This window comes from Apteryx mantelli, chromosome 1, assembly GCF_036417845.1.
Source record: "Apteryx mantelli isolate bAptMan1 chromosome 1, bAptMan1.hap1, whole genome shotgun sequence".
NCBI lineage: Eukaryota > Metazoa > Chordata > Aves > Apterygiformes > Apterygidae > Apteryx > Apteryx mantelli.
Genome location: NC_089978.1, coordinates 151,318,809 through 151,339,613, shown reverse-complemented (window position 1 = coordinate 151,339,613; position 20,805 = coordinate 151,318,809). Strand labels below are relative to the sequence as shown.

At 38.6% G+C, this 20,805-nt stretch overlaps 1 protein-coding gene across 6 annotated transcripts in view; it reads left to right on the top strand.

Moving 5' to 3' along the window:
* PTPRO (protein tyrosine phosphatase receptor type O) overlaps nucleotides 1–20,805 on the top strand; it is a 155,636-nt gene that overhangs the window by 80,780 nt on the left and 54,051 nt on the right. For all 6 annotated transcript variants that reach the window (XM_067306660.1, XM_067306669.1, XM_067306640.1 and 3 more), the window contains exons 2-4: nucleotides 9,335–9,608; nucleotides 18,486–18,644; nucleotides 20,574–20,726. In XM_067306660.1, the coding sequence (XP_067162761.1) occupies nucleotides 9,335–9,608; nucleotides 18,486–18,644; nucleotides 20,574–20,726 (586 nt within the window). The remainder of the gene's footprint in view (nucleotides 1–9,334; nucleotides 9,609–18,485; nucleotides 18,645–20,573; nucleotides 20,727–20,805) is intronic.

Here is a 20,805-nt window from a genome sequence, read left to right as displayed (position 1 = left end):
AACAGTGCAATCAAAGGGCAGACTATCAGGTTCCACTTGGATTTGAAAACAAAATAAACCCATGTTTGAACCTGAATAAACTGTCTTTTAAGGGAGGGAGCTCACACCACAATTATGGCTATGGGCAGAAAGATAGTAAGTATTAGAGTGCAAAATAGGAAGACAGGTGATCTGGGTTTAGGTTTTTCTTCCTGACTATGCCATTGCTTTTGTGACCTTTGAAAACATTATCTTGCTGGGTTTTTAGATGAGGACAAAATTTACCCAATATCTGCTTCAGAATTCCTTGTGTCCCTTCTGATGACATAGGAAGAGAATGAGCGCATGCTTCCCACTGCGAATGAGGAAGAGTGGAGTTCAGCTGCATAACTGTGGCTGGATAATTGACATTGCTTAATGTATTTAACCTAAACCAGGAGCTGCTGTTCCCAGCCTACACGGCAGTGTAAACAGTTTTATAGATTTATCATGCCGTATCAATGCTATACAAGGTTAATAAGAGAGCCTGCAGTGTCAGTGAAGTTAGCTCTCCTATATTAGAATAAAGTGCAGTGCCAGAAGAATTGATTTAAAACAGAAAATGTTTCTATTTCTGTAAATGCCTTGTTATTTCAAATTTCCAAATCTCTCTGGAAGTCTCAGAACATATTTGAAACGGTGAAGTTTTAAAAAATCTTTAAGAGCAGCTTAGTTCCTAATTCCCATTAAAGTCACTTGACATTAAGGAACAAGGAGTTAGACTCTTGGAGCAGCCTGTGGGGAGCCTACCTGTAAGTTTATTCATCTGAGTCTAGTCTTTCATTATAGACTAACATGGGGTGGAGGTGGGGGGTGGGACAGGAAGTCTTGTTCTTTTCCACTATTTCCAACTGAGTTGCTTTGTGTTTTCAAATGAATTATATAACCACTTTGGTCTCCAGTTTTTCGGAAAAAAGAAGGCTATAACTGCCTCCCAGATGTGCTCTTTGTAGGTGTTGAAAATAACAAAGCATTACATTCTGTCTTTAAGTAGTAGTTCACTTGTGCACACACAAAGGAGATGTATGTGTATATATATGTGTGTGTGTATATATATATATACACACATATATATGCCCAATTAGTTCAAAATGAAAACATTTCACTTTTATAGTATCCATAAGAGTGCACTTGCTCTCTACCCCTCCCTCATGCTCTCTGCCAGAGAATAAGATAAAATGCAGCTGGCATCAGTTGATGGAGCACTTCGTGGTCAGAGTTTTCTCATGGTGTAACATCAGTCTTCAAATTCTGTTGAACATCAGGAATTTTCTGTGTGACTTTCTAATCTCACATTTCAACATCAGTAGCTGTTCTGAAGCTTATATTCCAGACTGTGGTCATTTGAATGGGTGAATCCACTGTTTTTCAATCTGAAGGACTGAACAGCAGAGATTAATATGTCCTTCATCACCTAAAAAACACATCTCCTCCAATATTCCTTTTCATCTCCTGTAGGGCACTTTGAAATGTAGGACACCCCTGAAAGACCATTTGATGACATGGAAAGAAAGATTTCTTTCTAGTAGTCCAAGCTTTTCAAAATCCGCCTATAAATTAATTTCTCACTCACTCTGTATTCTCCTTCAGCAATTTCCCAAGGTAACCTATTCCTTGAATTCTGTGAATGAGAGGAACTGAAGTAGTTGGATATGTGTGGGCCTATAATGGTGTACTGTGAAAGGACTTAATCTCAAATGATAGGGAATATGTACATCCTTAGGGTAATGTATATGTGGATCATGCCTCTCAATAAACTCCAGTTCCTAGGAACTGGAGAGATTACTTCTCTCTTCTCCTTTCTGCATTGAGGTGCCTACTCCTTCTTTTCAGAACTTAACAGAAAAGCCACCTAACATGACTTCTTCATCTTCTGATCTGGCCTAAGCAAAACTCTGATCATTTTACATTTCGGCGAGTGGAAATTTGCTTTAACTGATCCCCCAAAAGACTGAGGGAAAAAGTGTTGACTGGAGAACTGCACGACAGAGGTCAGTTGGACAGAGTCAAGGGAATTGATGAGGCGATATGTTTCCTTTGCCCTTTCTTATTTTCTATTATTCACATACAGGCTCAAGAGGGAAGAGGCATTTTAATTAAAGCTCATGGTTCATCTGGCATACTTACATGTTTGGATCTGTTCACAAGGGAAGGCTAAACTTTAATTGCAGAAGCTCCATAAATGTCTGAATGGATGTACGAGTGTGTTATTGGTTGGGTAAGGGGACCAAATTCATTTTTTCTTTCAGGATAATTGCCCTTTTTGACTAAATTTTAGTTTTAGAGAGAAGCTAAAAGTCTAGAGTAGAGAGAGACCAAACTATAATATCTGCCTGAATGTGAATTCCTGTCAAATTTCAGGTCTATGTGTGTAGTCAGGACCTAGACTAGGGAGAGGTGCCATCTGTGAAGTTCTAGCCTAGTTTTAAACTTTGTCGACATCAGGGGTCCCTGGATCACTGGGCTTAGGTTTTGCCCTCTCCAGTTTGCAGTAGAAAGATGGGATAGAAATAAATATTTAACTACAACTTATTAAATATTTGATATTTTTACAAAGTGTTACATAAAACAGTATTAGCCTTAATGAATGCAAACATTGCTTTTTCACATACTTAGCATTTTGGCATTTACTTAATGCTATAGCAATAGCAGTTGATAGTGTCAAGAAAGATTTCCTTACAGTGGTTCTAAAGTAGATTATTAATTTCAGAATGGTAGCAAAACAGGATGGACTGTATGTATAATATTGACATTTGCTTTAAAAAGGCCCTTGTATTCTTCACTGGTGTACTCAGAAGGGAAAAGCATACTTTTCCTTTAAAGCTGTCTCCTAGAACAAAGGAATGGTGAAGCTCATTTATAAAATATGACTAGTAGATTGTTATTACTGGCTTTTTAAGGCTGAGGATAGAAGCAGTGCTGAGGACACTATTCATAGAGCAGAATGCCAGAAATGCTTTGTTAACCTGAATCAGATATCATAAATTATTGAGAACTGCTACTTTTGCTGTCTTTTCACTCCTTAAAATATTCTTTTTTGCATGAAAAATCTTGACAATAAGGGTTTCCATTTTTCCCGTGGAGTATTTAGTCTAAAGAGTGTGTATGAAGGGGAGTTCTCTGCACAGCCTGTGGAAAACAGTAGATAAGAACAAAAGTCCCAGGGTTAAATTGCCTTATTTTTACTAACTCTTATCCTAACATTTCCATTAACATTCTTGAAGACCATTTCAAACAATCTTTTCCTCTTACAGTTGACACTCCTCAAATCTGTGTCTGCCCCAGAATTCACTGGACCTTAACAAAGCTTAGCATTCTTGCCCAAATTCTGTAAGGGTGACTTTGCCTTTTTCTTTAAAACTATGGCATCTAGTAATGACAGCTAACAATTTCAAAGAAGCCTCAATGTGGTGTAATTTCCACATTTCCTATCTGTGCTCAGAGAGGATCCTTCCCAGGTCATGGCTGGGGGAACTGCTTGCATCTTTGTGTGAAACCATATTGATTCCAGTCATATGCAGCATTCTTACTGAGAGCCTTTGAAACAAGAATAAGGAGACTGGATGTGGAGCATAGACAGTGTAAGGTTTGATATCACACAATTTTGCAGAAAATACAAATTTTGTCCTGCTTTACCCTGTGAAGAGCGTAGACAGGGAGATGTGAAAGTGAAAAAGGTATGGTATTAGGCTGAGCCAGTTAAATGGTACAGTTAGATATTACAGTGCTGACAGAAGCAAGGTGGGAACCTGAAAGGTCATCTAAAGTAAAGACAGTCATCTAAAAAGTCATCTAAAGTATTATTTCATACTTCAAAATACAAGTAAATTGTTTGAAATCGGAGCCTGTTCTGGACAACGACTCCACATTGCAACAGAAGAGAGTTTCAGGGAGCCCTCTTTTTTTTCTAGCCATAAAAGATCAGAACATGACTGGGATCCTCCCAGACCAGGGTATTCTCTAGCCTGCAGAGACAGTCAAATTTTACCAAATAAAGTACATGACTAGACCAGTTTATAAACAGATCAGATTTTAGCTTTTGACTCTCTCTTGGTTCCCTTCCCAGTAACTGAAATGAAACAATAACTTGGTTAGTGCATAGTGGAAGTATTGGTATAAAAGACTTCAATTTCTCAATAAAATGAATGTTTGCCAATTCCATTGTAAGTGCTATTCAGTATCATTTGTCATCATCACAGGGAAATGGCATTTATGCACCATACATTAGGAAGCTGGTGCAAAAATAATATAACGTGACTTTTACATATGTTTTGCAATGCTATTTATTTTATGAAATTTCTTATGCGCTGCCTGAGGAGGTACCCCTGCAAGACTATAGCAGAGGACAGAAATCCTGAAATTCCAATCCTGATTCCAGTCCTACCCTTGTTATGAGGGTTGGACTCAACATACCTAGCTTCAGATGACTGAAGAAATTTTGCCGAGCTAGGAGCACAGACTCTTTGGCTGTTCATTGCACTTTCAAAAGTAATTCAGATCCAAGATGAATCCACAGGTAGCTCTGTCTGAAAAGGTCATCTTGGCTCTCAGTCTCGTTTAAGTACCTAAAATTAGGAAAGATGAATCTAGGCTAGAATGAGTCATCATGTGACTTAGAAGAAAATTAGCCTCATTGGCCATTGGGACAAAATATATCTGGATATAGCAGAGTCGCTCACAAAAATAGCCAGTAATTTAGCCAGCAGGTCTGCATATAGTGCGAGTGTTATCTTGTAATACTTGCATTGATGTTATTTTTGACGAGCATTATACAGTGGATGATCTTAATGGTACCTTTGGCCTAAGAAGTTGATGCTTGTAGCTTCAAAATTGACTACTGATTTGAGATTTCAGATGCCTGCTTTGGAAACTATGTGATACTTGGGAACAACTCTATGTGAGCGGACAGGAGTTAGATTTGTTCAGAGCTTTAGTTCCACTTGTCTGGTGGAAGGTAACATGATGCAGTTACCGGTACCTGAAGTCCAGTTTTTCAGAGCTGATGAGCATCCACTGCTGCTCCTGAAGTCAATAGAACATTTAGCTACTTGCACTTTCGATAATCAGGTTGAGGCCCTATATGTTGCAGAGTGAGCTATTCAAAAACTCAACTACAGAAAATTAGTAGCTGTTTTGAAACTGATCTCTTCCTCATGTGTAAAACCCATACTATTACAAGGAAACAAACTGAGGATATAGACTTCTGAAAAAGAGAACTCTGAGCTCTGCATTTCTTTCCTATTACCGTTTGATTATTGTTTTTTTGACATCACATATTTTCTTGCCTCCCCCTCCTTTTTATTTTAATTGGGACCTTGTTATTGGCTGGAAATTCCACTGGCATGACTCATCCCTGCACTGAAAATGACTGAACAGGCATCACATTGTGGGATTTACTCCCCCTGCTTTTTTTTCTAAGTGCTTTAGTGTGGCACGAGCTTGTAATAATAAACTAGGAAGGAAGTTGGAGCCAATCATTTGGTTCTGAATGCACAAACTCTGCCAAATTTCCCCACAGGCATGAAACAGCCGCTCAGGCTGTGACACCAGCAAATTAAATCCTGGAGGTAGCTGACCAGAAGTAATGAAATGTGTATTTACCGTACTGATGCTGTCAGTCCTAAGACACACTGGCTTTACAATCTAGTTAAGTGGGGCATGTTTGTCACTTCCAGTGGTGCTTAGAAAAAATACTGGGTTTGTCCTAGCCTTCTTCCCAAAATCTCAAGCCCAGTGCTGGCTGATAAGCATCACCTCATATAGTGTGAAAAAGAGGATGCATGGAACGGTCTGTTCTTTAAAACACTGCCAAGGTGAAATACATATCCCCAAGGGAGATAAATGATCTAGTCCTATGACATGATGAATAAAAGGCTTGACAATCAATCCTTTTGTCACTTCATTTTACAAGCCAAACCTTTGTGCTAAAATGGAAAGATAGAAATTATTTCAAGAGACAACAGATGCCTCACAAAAACCATGTGTCCTATGCATGCAGCAGCTTAAAAGCCTAGGCATACAGGTGTGTGGGAGAGGACCATGTAATCATATCAGAATAGATATCATTCAAAGGAGATGTGCATTGTGCAGGTGGGTGCAGGTGTGGGATGGATGAGCCACACAACTAATAATGAGATGCCACTCAAGAAATGCATGTGCATCATACATGCAGTGGTTTAAAAGCATCTGGGCACTGGCACATGAAGGAGGGAGGCTACCATTTTACATACTTAGGTGATAACTTAGAGTTATTTTCCCCCATCAGGTCTCATCCTAGGTAACAACAGCAGATGTATGTGATGTTTCTATGTATTTAGCTAGTACCAACATATTATGCTAATTGTCTGAGAACTGTTGCAGCAGATTAGCAGATCATCTGCTGACTAGTACTTACTATGAACTCCAGAAAACATTGTGAGGGGGGAAAATAAGAGTATACAGTCTTTGATGTGCTGAATACAATACCCATGGAAGAATCAAAGAATAAAATCACACCCTATATGAGCAGTCTGAAAGCACCTAATTATATCCTAGGAATGTCTGTAACTCTGCAATTATATGCTTAATTTCCAGCTGTACTTGATTAACATCACAAATGATTTATAATACCACCAAACACACGGAACTTGCTTTGAACTGTGTTTGTTGGCACGTATAAATTTGTTGGGCTCTTTTGTGTGCTTCTTCGTAGCAAGGTAGGCAAATGGGGTTAGTATCACACAGTTCAGCAGCAGAGCTGAGAGAAGACTAGAATAGTTTTAGAGATAACACAGTTAACTTTGTTCTAGTGAAACATTTAAATGCAAGTCTATGGAAGGTCGAAACCCACTGATGTCTGTGGGATTACACATGTACTTCAAGGTTATTATGTTGTAACAACCTTGCTGAATCAGGGCTGTCTTTCCTTGCTTGGTCCTGGAAGAAAACCTTGCTTTCTGTGACTGAGTAGCACGCATGCCTCTGAAAGCAAGTCTGTGGATGCACCCTTACCTCTGTTTTCCCATGTCAGGAGAGCTGAAGTAGAAATAGTTCCAAATTTTGTTAGTGAGAGGAGAATGGGGAGGAAGAAGGATAACAGGACTCAATTTTTTTTGAGCAGCTCTAAATATAATACTCCGTTAAAGGTTTGAATCTTTTGGCCTGTCATACTGTGTGGATCCAAATGCTGCATCAGGATTTAAGGCAAAATACAAACACTTGAAATGTGGTATTTTGATCTACTCAAAGGGTAAGCATGTTGAATTTAATTGGTATTAAGGTAAACACATGTAAGCTTTTGCATAACTGTGATCTTATATTGTAAACCTTTTTGAGCAATTGCTGTGCCATCTGTGAAATATTACCAAAACCTTCACAATAAAATATTCATCCATTGATAAATATTCATCCATTGATAACTCTGGCTGGTATCATTTTAGCAACTCTAAGTCATTTTTTTAGAGACTAATCAAAGCGTGCCTCAAATCAACAGCCGAAGCTGAATTCCCTCTATTTTTGATCTTAGGTTTGAGGTATTTAGATTTGGGGGTCCTACTTGGTCTGGACTTACTATGCACTAGCTACCTTGTTCTCATGTTGAGTCAGAACAGTGGTTTTGCTTTGGTCCCTTCTTCTGAAGCCTAGTATTTCAGTATCTCTGGTGGCAGACATCACTGCATCAATTAAACTTAGGGAATATTTTCAAACTTTTATAACTATGAGTGACTCCTGAAGTGGGTTATAGGGCTAAATATTAGGTGTCCTGAGTGGACAGTCCAGGAGTCTTGCTTTATGGTGTCACTTATGAGTTCTGCACTCTGCATCATCTAGCCAGCTCTTGATGTTTTATCATCAGTATTAAAATGTTTACATGTTTTTACCATAGAATCTCAGTTTCTGGAGTCATTTCATTTTAAGGTAATTTCAGGTTTCATTAAATAACAAAATCAGTCTCTGATTCTAATGACAGCTGTGGAAATTTAGAGAATATGACCCTACATACACTGTGAAATCTCAAAGCCCAATAATAAAGGTGTGAACATATGTAAAGGCAAATGATTGTTGTTTAAAACCTCCCAGTTTTAAACCTGACTTTGTTTTTGAATGCCAGGAGTTGGCAATAATGTATGTGTGAATCCCAAATAGGAAACCCTGCTTCTGGAGCATTATTTTGCATTATTTTTATGGTAGAATCCCCACTAGACAAAGCTGCAGGAAGACAGGAGGTAGCCAAGCTGCTAGAATTAATCTCTGAAGGAAGTGTCCAGCTCTTTGGTATGGGAACAACTTGACTGGATGAATATACCACAAACTAGCCATGGCTGCACACCCTGCCTTCCAGTAGGGCTCTCAGCCTGTGAAGTATGAAGGAGAAAGAGGGTACTGTGGAGTTGGGAATAGAAAATATTGTATATCATGGTTTTCCCTGGGGGTAAAAAAATTTCTAAGCATCAGTGTGGCCTCATAAACAGAAAAGGCAGTGGTTGATGTAAGCTTGAACTTTTCCTTCTCATTAATTACCATGAATCTGTTTTGAAATTCCTGTAGAGAACAAGTGCTTCTTGCTGACAGCTGGTTTGCAATTAATAAAAAGGAAAGTGTTTTCAGCTGGCAATGACTTATCATGCTTATGATATATGAAAACAAGGTTAAATTGCTTCATTTTCTCTCTACTAATAATAAAAGAAATATTGAAAATGCAATGATGTAGCTTAGGAAATGTAAAGTGCCAACCAAAGCCTTGGACATAGTGCCTAATCCTAAGAGCTGCTGATCACCTGACACTTGCTGGAACAGGCATATTTGGAAATGCTTAGTCAGTGCCAAAAATTATTCTTCAGCTGCAGCCTCTTAGAAAGTACTGGGTTCAAGAATATATGATCCTGTGTCTGCAAGGCAATGGAGGCTTGATTTAGTTAGCTTTCTTTTTTTGTATTTAATGACTTACTATTACACTTTGTGGTTTTACTGGAAATCCTTTTGCCACTGATACTGTTTTTTCACCTCGTTCTTCTGCTCTTCTCCACCCCTCGTCAGGAAACCATGGTGGAGGCTTTGTTCCTTGGTTTATAAAAGATGGTGTGGCCAGAGCATCAGAAGGCACATAGTAGGAACCAGGCAGAGGGAATGGCCTAATAGTCAGATGCCCATGGACTTCAGCTGACTGTGATTTTTATTCTAAAGAAATTGCTAGGATTTGATGTTAGCTCCCTTGTGGAATATGAGATGTAACTTTATCGCAAAGGTAACATGAGCATCCTATGAGTATCAAAGGAAATGGGCAAAAAGTAAATAATGGATTTTACTTCAGTAAAATCTTTTTATTCTTGCTTTGTAGAATGCAGAACCTTTTCAAGTTACTGTCCGAGAAGACAATTGTATCATTGTCTCCCTGGAAGCATCTGATGTGGTGAGCTCATCCTCTGTATATGTTGTGAAGATAGCTGGAGAATCCAAGAACTACTTTTTCCAGTTCGAAGAATTCAATAGCACTTTACCTGCCCCTGTGGTTTTTAATGCCAAATACCATGGCCTATATTACATAGTAACTCTGTTGGTAGTGAACTCAAATATGGTTTCCAAGTCAGCAAGATCAATCACTGTGTTAACCAGTAAGTAACACCTTATTCTTTTTTTCTTCTGTTTCTTCTCTTTGTGTGTGGAATTTTTTTTCTCAGAAGTTCTCCTAGTGGAGAAGTTTTGTTTTTTGTCTTTTTTTTTTTAATAGGTCCTCCTTGTGTGTAGATTGAATTCCTGTGCGAGAACAGTAGGGAAGATGTACTAAGAAGGTTTATAAGTGTAAATTTGCAAGGTCTGGGCAAGAGGAAGGGGGCAAGTAGGTTTCCTTTGGGTGACTCTTCCTAAATGCAAACTGGAGAGGTTTATTGCACTGGAATAGGAGGGATGGATGAACCTCTTCTCCAGATGTTCATCCTAAACACTGTGAACCAGAGGTTCCCAAAATCTAGTAAAAGGCTCAAAAAGTATTGATTGACATTTCAGTGTAAGCATTCTTGTTACGTGTTGAGGTACATTCTGTTTTAGATGTCATAACAATGTTCTTTGTTTGCTAATACGTTGAAGTAATATGGAAAGCAGACAGTAGTCACCAAGACCATGTGTTTCTGGCAGTACAGCTGAAGATTTTTGTGACGGAGTAGTCTGTCTCTTACTACCTCCAGGTGCTTTGATCCTGGGGGAGAGGTGTGATTTCGCTTACTCTGTCATCATGAGAAGCACCACAGATTCCTGTTGGATTTCTAGTTCTGCTGTTGTTCCAGCACTGCTTATGCATGCCAAACTGAAAACAATTTATAGAGAATAAAATGATTTTTTCATCTGAAAGACAGATTCAAAAGAAACAAGACAAACAAAAAATAATTCAAGAGGGGTAAAATCAATTCCCAGATCTTGTTCTGTTATAAACCTAGGCTTAATCTAATTCACAATCAGGTTTCTGTGGTGAATCATTGCCATATACACACATGCACACCCTTTTTCAACAGGACGTTGATTAATAACTCCTCTAACCAAATGTAAAGGTCCTGGAGGGAACTTTTTGATAATGGGTATATTTTTTGGTCAAATGGCACCTTGGAGTCTATGGACAGTTGTATTTGTCTTGCAGATAGGAAATGGCTATGATTTTGTGTACTTAAATTATTCTATGAACAAATATCATCCACTGTAATAAGAGTCTTAAGGAATATTACAATAGGCTTATTCGTTACCGAGTGAAGTGCTTGCAACTTAGGAGATACCAGATTTTTGCATCATCCATGCAAATCTTCCCTTGTGTGTTCAGGCTGTGCACCAACAAGGACAACCAAGATGAGTGCCAGTGAAAAAATATCATGTGACTGAGTAATGGCAGTCTGTCATTAGACGTATGTATAAGAACGTATATGTGCAGTGGGCAACTTAAGACTTCATAGGCAGCCTAAATTTCCTTTTCTTTGACTACTTTAACCCCACAGCTGATGTAATAATTCTAATCTAATTTCCTATTTTATGGAGGGGGGGAAGGGGGTTGTTTAAAGAAAATAGTGGAAGCATCAGCTGTCACATACAACTGAATGAATGCCTCATCATGCATTTTCAGCAGCTTTTGAATCCTGTCCTGGTGATTGTGCAGCAGGGCTCTTTATAATTTGATTTCCAGAACTCACTAGGGTCACTGCAGCAGTGGAAGGTATGATCCAGGATGACAGATGGACCACAGAGCTCCTGTTCAGGCAATCACTGAAGGAAGAAAGGAACCAGTGTCACCCAGCCCATCAAAGCCAGCCCCAGACGTCCCATTTCCAGCTCTGGGGGGTTTCCTTAAGGTGTTCCCAAAAGAGTGTGAAGCTGTGGCTCCAAGGAGCATAGCCCATAATGCTCTCACTCCTCCAAGTAAGACTTAACTGTGTCCAAAACCAGGCTGTGCACTGCATTTCAGATAGGAAATGAGCCTGCTTCTTTTCACCACCTGTCTCATGTGAGTGCTCTGGCAGCTTTTCAGGGTTTGCTGCTGTGGCCTCTGCTGCTTACCCAGACCTTGGAAAGATCTTAGCAGTTGGCCAGTGCTGCTTGAAGAACTCATATAAGAAAAAAGAAATAGTGAATTTCATACCTTATGCCTCAACAGAAAGACAATCGGTTTTATGGAAAAGAAAAAGCGTTTCTGTATGTAGCATTGAAGGTATGCTGTCCTAAGTATTAAAGATATGCAGTAAATTCTGAGCTTCTTAAGGTAAAAGGCCCAATAATCCTTCCTAATATTTTCTTTTAGGCAAAGTAATGAGTGCTAGCTCTCCTGTAGCAAGCTTGGCTACTAACATAGTTCATTTTTGAGTAGAAGGGTGTAGGAATGAAAGTAAATTTGGAATAAAAAGACAGTGTAGCAGGCTGGGCTTTTTAATGATATTTCAATATGATGCTTTTGAGAAGAATCCTTCAAACTGATGTATTGACCCCTGGTTTCTACTGCAAAACTGCATCAGATGATATTTGGTTTCCATGTTTTTTCTTTTTTTCTATTATTGCTGTGGTCCACTTGCCTGTTCCACATGATTTTTCTGACTATTAAATAACTTGAATGTTGGCAGATAATACAGTATTTAGGGTAGATTCGTATTTTTCTTCATGCCATGTGCTCTTTCTGCCTGTTAAACATCATTAGTTTATTTTGACCATGCAAAAACATATAACTGTCTCATTTCTTCTGTCTCTATCTTACTCATGGAAAAAATGACACATTGCAACTAACATCCAGGACTAAATTAATTCCTGTTATAATTTCATTGGTATCAGGAGAGCTTTACCAGTTATAGATTGGCCCCATTCATTAGGCTGCCACAAGATAAATCAAGCAAAATAGCCAGTGATGCCAATGTGGTTTTTCCCAAAGCTATACTTTACATTTTACAGTACTTTTCTGGGATCTCCTGACATCTGCAAGGGAGCCAGGGCAGGGAGATGGAGTCTTTCAGCTTGGGCATATGTTAGAGATCTCAGGGTCAGGAATAACAGCGTGTATCCAAATTATGCACATCAAAATGAGAGCAAGGTGCCTCAAAGAGATTGTCTACTCAGAAATTCAGTAAGAGTCATGGAAGAAATCTGCTTTCCAATGGTATATTTTGTTGAAGTTTCCTTTTCCTTTTCACATCTCTGTGTTGTGCGTGTGTGTCTCTTCACAAGTTAAAACTACATCCCGCTCAAGCCAGAGGAGACTTTTGTCTTGTCTCTCAAAGGCTTCTGTCTAGGAAAAAAATGATTGCTCAAGATAAAGATGAGTTAAAAGCTCTCAGAATGTGTGTGTATAAATATACATATTTCATGTATACATGTGTATGGGTATTTATATATACATGCACACACACACATGTATGTATGCATACTATAATTTGAGGTTTTAATTGCTAACTTGGGCCTTCTATGCAAGACTGAACACTTTATTTCCAAAGAAAAAAAGTAATTTCAACCTCAGCTTGCAACAGTGGATAATACTGCAATGACAAAAGTTATGGTGATTCCAGAGCATCTGAAGTTAGGAAAAAGATAATAGTGTGCAGGTGTCAGTTACTGTGAAAATGTCATCTTTTCTCTGTTTGGGGCTTTCTCACTGTTAATCAAAATTGCATAAACTATAGAGTTCCCTTGTCTGGGTTCTGTAGTCCAGATCATTGTAATGCAAAGTATGACCTATTTATTGCAATATTTCTTCTCAGTGCCTAAGGGGTTTGTCAGCTTGAGCACAGCCCACATGCTCACATCGCCTCCTGAGCTGGGATTTTATAAGCATGAGAAGAAGAGGGCGCATTCAACTCTTAAAGAAGAAACCTGTAAAATAGCATTTGATCACAAAATAGCACTCTTTTTTCTGATTCTATAGCAAAGCTATGTTCAGCAAATTGGACTTGGTACTTCACTGAAGGAGAAAACATTAAACTGAGACCTTGACCACCTATCGTTAAAGATCTCTATGATGGTTTTCGCAAGAATAGGTGTGTTAATCTTGCCATCCTGGCCAGACAGATTCCTGTGTGCACAGTCGTGTTGTGCATATCAAAATGACCTTCCTTCTAATTTTCAATCTGGACAAGGTTAGATGTAGTTCTGATAACACTGAGTTATTTCAAGGCTGCTTTCTTCTGCTCTCAAAGTTTTAGCTTTTCAATGGGAATGAAGTGACTCCAGAATTTATATCATGAATTCAGGGTTTTGCAATATTTGAAAGAAAGTTTCAGCTTAGTTTTAATAGGTTTTAAAGTAGTTTATGAGAGCAATAAAGCGCATGGCTCTAAAATCAGTGACTGAAATTCTCACCCTCAATCCTACTCTTTCCCAGCTTGAAGGCTTGTTTTATTCATTTCCAGGGTGACTCATACCTGCATTGTCTTTTTCTTTTTTTCTTTTTTTTTTAATTCACTCAATATTTCTTCTTGTTGGGGAGGAAAAAATGTTTGTACATTTGAAGGAGCGGGGAAAGCAGTACATTGCAAAGCTATTGTGTGCTGTAGGAAAAATATATTTCTGCTGGGAATTGGAGAACTCAGGATATGTGAGGGGAAATAAGAAGAGCTCTTACTTTTATTTTAGCTTCTGATTAGGAGTTCTGAGTGGTAAATGTCTCATTGTTTCAAAGGCCAGTGACTCCTTACCTAAATCACCATAAAATACATTCCCTTTAGGGAGAATTCTGCCTCTGTGTCTTCTACAGAAAATATTCTCCCTTAGAGACCAACAGGCCTGCCACCTGGGACTGTGATCTTTTCAGCTCTTAGACCTACTTAATGCTTGGCTGTCATAGTGCCAGACGCTGCAGGAAGTGATTCAGCAGGTCAAATCCATTCCTCCAAGTCGTTAATGGATCAAAGTTGCTGAAGTAGGAGCTTCAGAGTTGTTTCCGATGAAATGTAAACTTAAGCCCTTTGTGTTTTTCTTTCTTAAAGGATGATGTGGCACATCTTTAAAAAGGCTGGCTATTCATGGGAGCCCTAATTTTGAAACATATCTCAGAAGAACATCTTAGGTCCCTTCGTGCAATCTTCTGCTCTCCTCAGCAAACAAATCATGTAATCCCTTTTTTTAAGGGGGAAAACCCTGTCATAATCAAACAAACAAAAAACCCTCCACAGCAGATGGGTATTTTCCTGACATTATTTCCATTAGAAGGCTAATCTAAAGTCTTAGCCTAAATCTGTTCAAAACCAATAGACACATCTTTGTTCTTGTGCCAATATTATTTTTTAGTTGCTGTGGTCTTGTCATCTCAGACGGACATCTAGAAACTGCAGTATCCAAGACCATTGCTCCGTGGTACCTCCTCTTATATTCTCCTTTCATAAGCACATGGTATCCTCCATTACCTATCGTAAACTTGAACATTATGTTTCTACAATATTAAAAAGCAGCTGTTTCACCTCAAAATTGGCTGCTTTTTAGCAAGAGATAAAATGATCCCTAAAGTTCATAGCATAATGGAAGTTTGATCCTGGCTGTGATTTACTCCCAGTAACAGAATACAGATAAGTAAATAGTCTCATCCTGGGGAAAATGCTATGTAGTTCACAACTTCTTCATGTGAGTAATGGGATTACCCATTGGAGTTAGGTCCCTCCACTAACTGGGCTTTCTTTTACAAAAGTCAGAATATGAAGGTAAGTCATGGTTAACCTGGGTTTGGGTGTGAGAAGCCTGACGGCTGATCTCAGTCCCATTTTATCCAGCCATGTGTAATACTACATCTATCCTACCACAGTAATCAATAATTAATTCAGTTTGTAGAGTGACCATATTTATGAATATTAAAAAGGAATTGATCTGGACTAGAATATGGTAGTTTTTTTCAAAGTACTTTCTCTTTTCTTGGATTGCAACAGCCACCTAAAACATTAATGCGTCTGGCACAGATTGAATGCTTTTATGGAGGATTAAGCATCCAGAATTTGCCAGGGCGTTTGAGGAGGAGGTTAGCAACATTCGTTATGCTATCTTGATGTTTGTATAATGCAAATTATGTACTAAATACAAAACACCAAAGAGTCCAGGAGAAATGCAGAAGTTAAATTTCCTGTAAACAGTTATAATGGGAAAGCAGTTGCTAAGGAAGCAACAGACTGAGACAAAAAAAAAAAGAAAAAAAGGCAAGTTTAGGTCTTGATTCTGCAAGCCTGTCTATGTGAGTTTAATATAGTATAAGAGTCTAAAAATGAAGACATGAAAAAGTGCCTTAAACATGTTATTAGAGGGACATTGAAATCCTGTAAGTCCCTTTTGTAGCGTGTCTTTAAACATCAATGTAGTGCTGAGGGTTTATACAGCTTTAAGTTTTTAGGTGTTATATTATGTCTCTTTTGGGCTATTTCTTGAGAAATACTGAAATCTGTAAAAACCTGGATCCTAAATGCTGCAAACTGAAAAATGAAAATGACCAGTTATTAATGCTCTGAATTGTAAATACAGATAGTGAAGAGTGACATTTTACATATTCTTTAAGCTTTAATAACCCTAGAAACAGTTAGTCAGTGAAAAACAGAACATGATTTTTATCTGCTGAGTGTTCTTTTAATTTCACAGTGGTGCAAATAGCTTTTGATGTGAAGATTTGGTGCCGAAGGAAGTAAGATAATGGAAGAATCTTTAAATTGCATTATGTCACTCATGTTACTCTGCTAACATCAGCCATGATCAAGGAGAGGATAGTAAGCAGAAAATAACAGCAAGAAAGTCTATGGCGATTACTGCTTAATTCAATTATTGGTTAATTAAATCAAAACATCAGGAGCAAAAATAATTTGGATTAAAAATGAATGTAACTTCCATCCCTTATTTGATTTGTTGTAGGAAGGAATAAATGGAGTAATTTAATCACTGACATAAGAAAGTTTCAGTAATTCTTACAGTAATAAGGAAAGCCCAGATCTGAATGAGACAGCAGAAGAAAGCCCAAGGCACACCTGCTAACATGAAAGATGACTACATCTAAGAGTTGTGCTATTTAGAGAAAGCTATTGACATTTTAAGTACTATCATGTGCTGTGTGAGCTATGATATGCACCCTCTGGTCATGTGGATAGCCAGATCAACTATTTATTTCAGAATAAGTGATGGGAAAAGACTCAAAGCGTAGGCTTTGTTTTCTGTGACCCACTTTATTGCCATTCATTTCTAGGCTGTCACAAATTGTCAGCAAAATTTTCACAGATTCTGTCACTACGATGCTTCTTAGTATTTGTCGGGTTCAGAGTTTCTATTTGTGGATGGTTAACATACAAATATACAGATATTTGCCTGTGACTAAGCCAAACTTCTTTGCCATGAGAAACAGAGTAAGAATTCCCACAACATCAGACCATCTTGGAAGATTTCCCAGATTCCCGACTGCTGACAAGGTTAGAAATGACACAGTAGGTTCTTCTTAAGACTTGGGCGACATTCTTTTAGTATCAGTGGCTTTTGTCCATAGCTGATTTTTCTTGTCCGCTTCTCATTACATACGGAAACTTATTACTGTGGTGAAACTACTGTGCTGGTAACTGGGAATTAATTTCCACTTCCACTGCCAACTTGCTTTTCCATCTTTGGTTAGCCTATTGCAGCTTCTCTGGGATGATCCCATTTATGAAATCGATATTGCATTGCCTTTCATCTACCTTTTCTCTTGCCCATTGTGACTGTATGCTCTTTGGAGGAAAAAATGTTTTACTAGTTTTTCTCCAGGGCCTACTGCAACAGGGCTTTGAACTCAAATAGATCCTCTAAGTGTATAGTAAGACTGTGCTGATGAACAGCCCATATTTTTCAATCCATTCCCTACAGTGTGCAAGAACTAAATCAACAAGATTATTCTTATGACAATGTAAATGTAATTACTGAGAGTGTTGTGTATTAACTACCTCTATTAATATACGTTAGTATGACAAATTCCAGCTAAAACTATAATCCTGTTTTGAATATCTGCTTGGTCCTCTTACCTAATATAAAGGTGGTCTGGTATCACTTCCTTCCTTCCTGAGGAAAGCATCAAACAAAAGCCTAATTCTTCTGATTTTTTTTTCATGGATAAAGAAGACTAAATAAAGCCACGACTCTGTTACTGTGAGCAATGGTCTAGGTTCTCAAGCGCTGTGCAATGACATGGCTTTCCTTAGTCAACGGAGCTATACGAGATGTGGGCTAGGTGCCACATCGAAGGATACGGGCTGTTATTCTTACTTCTTATAGCCTGTCTGAATCAAGGCTTAGGGCACTAGCTTGGAAGTCCCACACTTACCACCCTTCTGTGCACAGGCTTCCCTGTGTCCTTTACTAAATCATTTTACCTTTGTGTGTCTCAGTTCTCCATCTGTAAGGTAATGATGACGGTGCTGTCATATTTTGTAGAAGTTTGGTGTGGATAAGTACCTTGGAGACAGTGGCCCTCTCTGATGTGATAGGAAGGGGAAAGTGTAATCACCCATGAAATACAGAAATGAGTGTGTATAAAAATGGAAAATCTTCATTCAAGTAGTTTCCTTTGGCCATTACGCTGATGGACTTCTCAGCTAATTTTAGAAGTTCAGACATATGATAAAGTTATGAGCAATTTCAAGTGTTTTGTTATTTTTGTCTGGGGCCACTTTCACTTGATTGGCAAGTATTAAAGGTGAAAAATCTTGCTGGTGTGATTAGTGTGAATACTTAAATAATAACTGCTATTTCAACCTTGTTTTTTATGGCTATTCTTTAAGTAAGGGATTTTTTTCTGTTAAAGTGTAAGCATCAATAACATGAATTGTTTTGAAGGGGCACACATAAATCTTGGCTTCCTCAAAATACTAAGTAGCTTTGCCCCAGACCTCTGTGAAGCCCAGAATATCGCCTGGTAGATTTAAGAGTGCCTGTGCCTTACCTAGGAAAATCATTTGTTTTGTTTCTTCAATGTTATAAATGTGTGAAGAACTCTGTCTAATAATCTGTTCCTTTCTTCCTTTTTTTCCTTTTATTTGTATATCCTTTAGAACCCCTTCCTGTGAGCAGTGTTTCTATTTATGATTATAAACCATCTCCAGAAACAGGAGTGTTGTTTGAAATTCAGTATCCAGAGAAGTACAATGTTTTTACCAGGGTAAATATAAGCTATTGGGAAGGAAAAGACTACCGAACAATGCTATACAAAGGTAGGAAGAAACTATTCCACTAATACTCAATGCTAACTCTACTGGAAACATTTTAAACAATGGTATTAGGTGTGCCTTTGGTGTGTATTGGTTATGATGATTTATATTTCTGGTAATGTGCCTGTTTATATAATAACTTTTACATCATGGAATAAAGGATGGGTCTTCATAGTTGAGCTGAGGGTTCACTTAGGATTTTATACCTGCTTCCTGTCCCAGGTCTAGTAATACGTCCTTTCTTTTGGATTTTAGAAGAGGACTGGGAGGTACGGAATGTTTTTCATCAGTTCTGAAGTCAGCCTGAGAAAGGATTCCCAATTTCTGTTGCTCCCAAATAAGCATGACCACTAAAATCATCAAAACTTTCCACTTTTTTTTTTTTTCTGCTGCTGCTTTATAATCCAAAGAACAGAAGAAGGGGAGGGGAAAATAAAAGCCAAAACTCAGCAGGAAGGACAGCGATACATTTTGGCTTTCTAGCTATGCTTGTTGAATTCCCTGGATAACATTCTTTCTCAACTGAAATTCTTAATAAAGTTCCCACTCACTTCCCTCAGGCCAAGATTTCCTTTTATTAAACTGTTCAGCAATTTCTCAGCTACAAAAGATGGAAGAGCCCTGGAATGCCCCAGATCTGGGAACCACTTCAATATGCCTATTTCCTGGTGCAGGTGTTTGAAGGTGGTACTTCTGTATCATCATATAGTGATACAGTACTAATAGTACTGTACTGCGTAGTACTGTATCATTCAGAATTGCCTCAGAGCTAATAAATCCTGCTGCGTGTTATCAATTTCATTTTTCCTGATACAACCCAAGCAATCAGTCTAACAATATAACCAGAGCAAACTCTGCCTTCTTTTTTATCTGTTTAAATCTGAACTCCCCTTTGCGTTCTGCTATAGCTTAAGTGTAGCATTTATCTCAAAGCTGTAAATGGGACTGCACTATGGAAGCATCTTAAGTGGTGCGAAAGGCACCTGCACGCTCCGCAGGCCCTAACACCCAGCTGGTTTGATATTCCACACGGGCAATAAAATGCTTTTGTGAGCAACCCAGTAGATGCTGGGTTGAACATCATGCACTGAACTGAGGTTCCTAATTTGAAAGTCCAGTCATTGTAAGCTCTATTTAGAGTCAGCAGAGGGAGATAGACACCTTCTGAAGGAGGGCTAAAAATTTTGGTGTCCCTTTCCTTCAGTACGAAGGGGGATTAGAATAATGCTTTCAACGCTGTAAAGTGCCTAAAGTTAGGAAGGGTGATTCTGGATTTTAGCACTAAACACAGCCTCTTTCCAGAGAACAAAAGTGATACTAGCAGCAATTTTTGCCTGCTAAAGCTAATATATGGTGTCAGGGTTTGTAACGCTGCTGCTGATGATAAATGAAAAAAAATCAGCCTGAATTAAGAGATTCACTAGTCAGTGAGCAAACTCTTCCCCATAGCCAAATAGCCCTAAGTAACTTCCCTTCAGCCCATGCATGCACTGATGTTAGAGATGAGCTCAGTACTGGGCCCAGTTGTCTTGTGGATTGCCCTTTCAGCATCTATCCTGAACGTAACACATCAGTCGGAGAATGACCAAGGAGGCTTTTGCATGCAACAGTTAAAGGTCTACAGAACCTGTCAGATGCTCTTTGATATGTTTGGTGTCACGTGGCAGCCAGATGCAGTTCCTTTCCTGTGAAAAATAGTTCACATTTCTTTTGCTGGGCTTTTTTTGCAGCAAAGTGCCTTTACAAGGCAGGAAAAATGTTGGCAAACTGAATTGTTAGAATTCCATTTCTCAGACAAGGTTGAGCAGTGTTTAAGCATCAAAAACACTGTCAGGTCAGCATGTTCAGTTTGCATTATAAGAAAGTGGACATCTGATGTGTTTTTCTCTTTTTTCCTTTCCTTTTTTCCCCCTCTTTTTAAACCTCCTGCAGACTTCTTTAAAGGTAAAACAGTTTTCAATCACTGGCTGCCGGGTATATGCTACAGTAACATCACATTTCAGTTGGTATCAGAAGCAACCTTCAACAAAAGCACACTGGTGGAATACAGCGGGGTCAGGCATGAGCCCAAACAGCACAGAACAGGTGAAGAAAATGTTTATGTACCATTTGCTCCAAGTCTGTACATCTGTCTGCACTCCTTTCTGCCATGGGAGGGGATTGA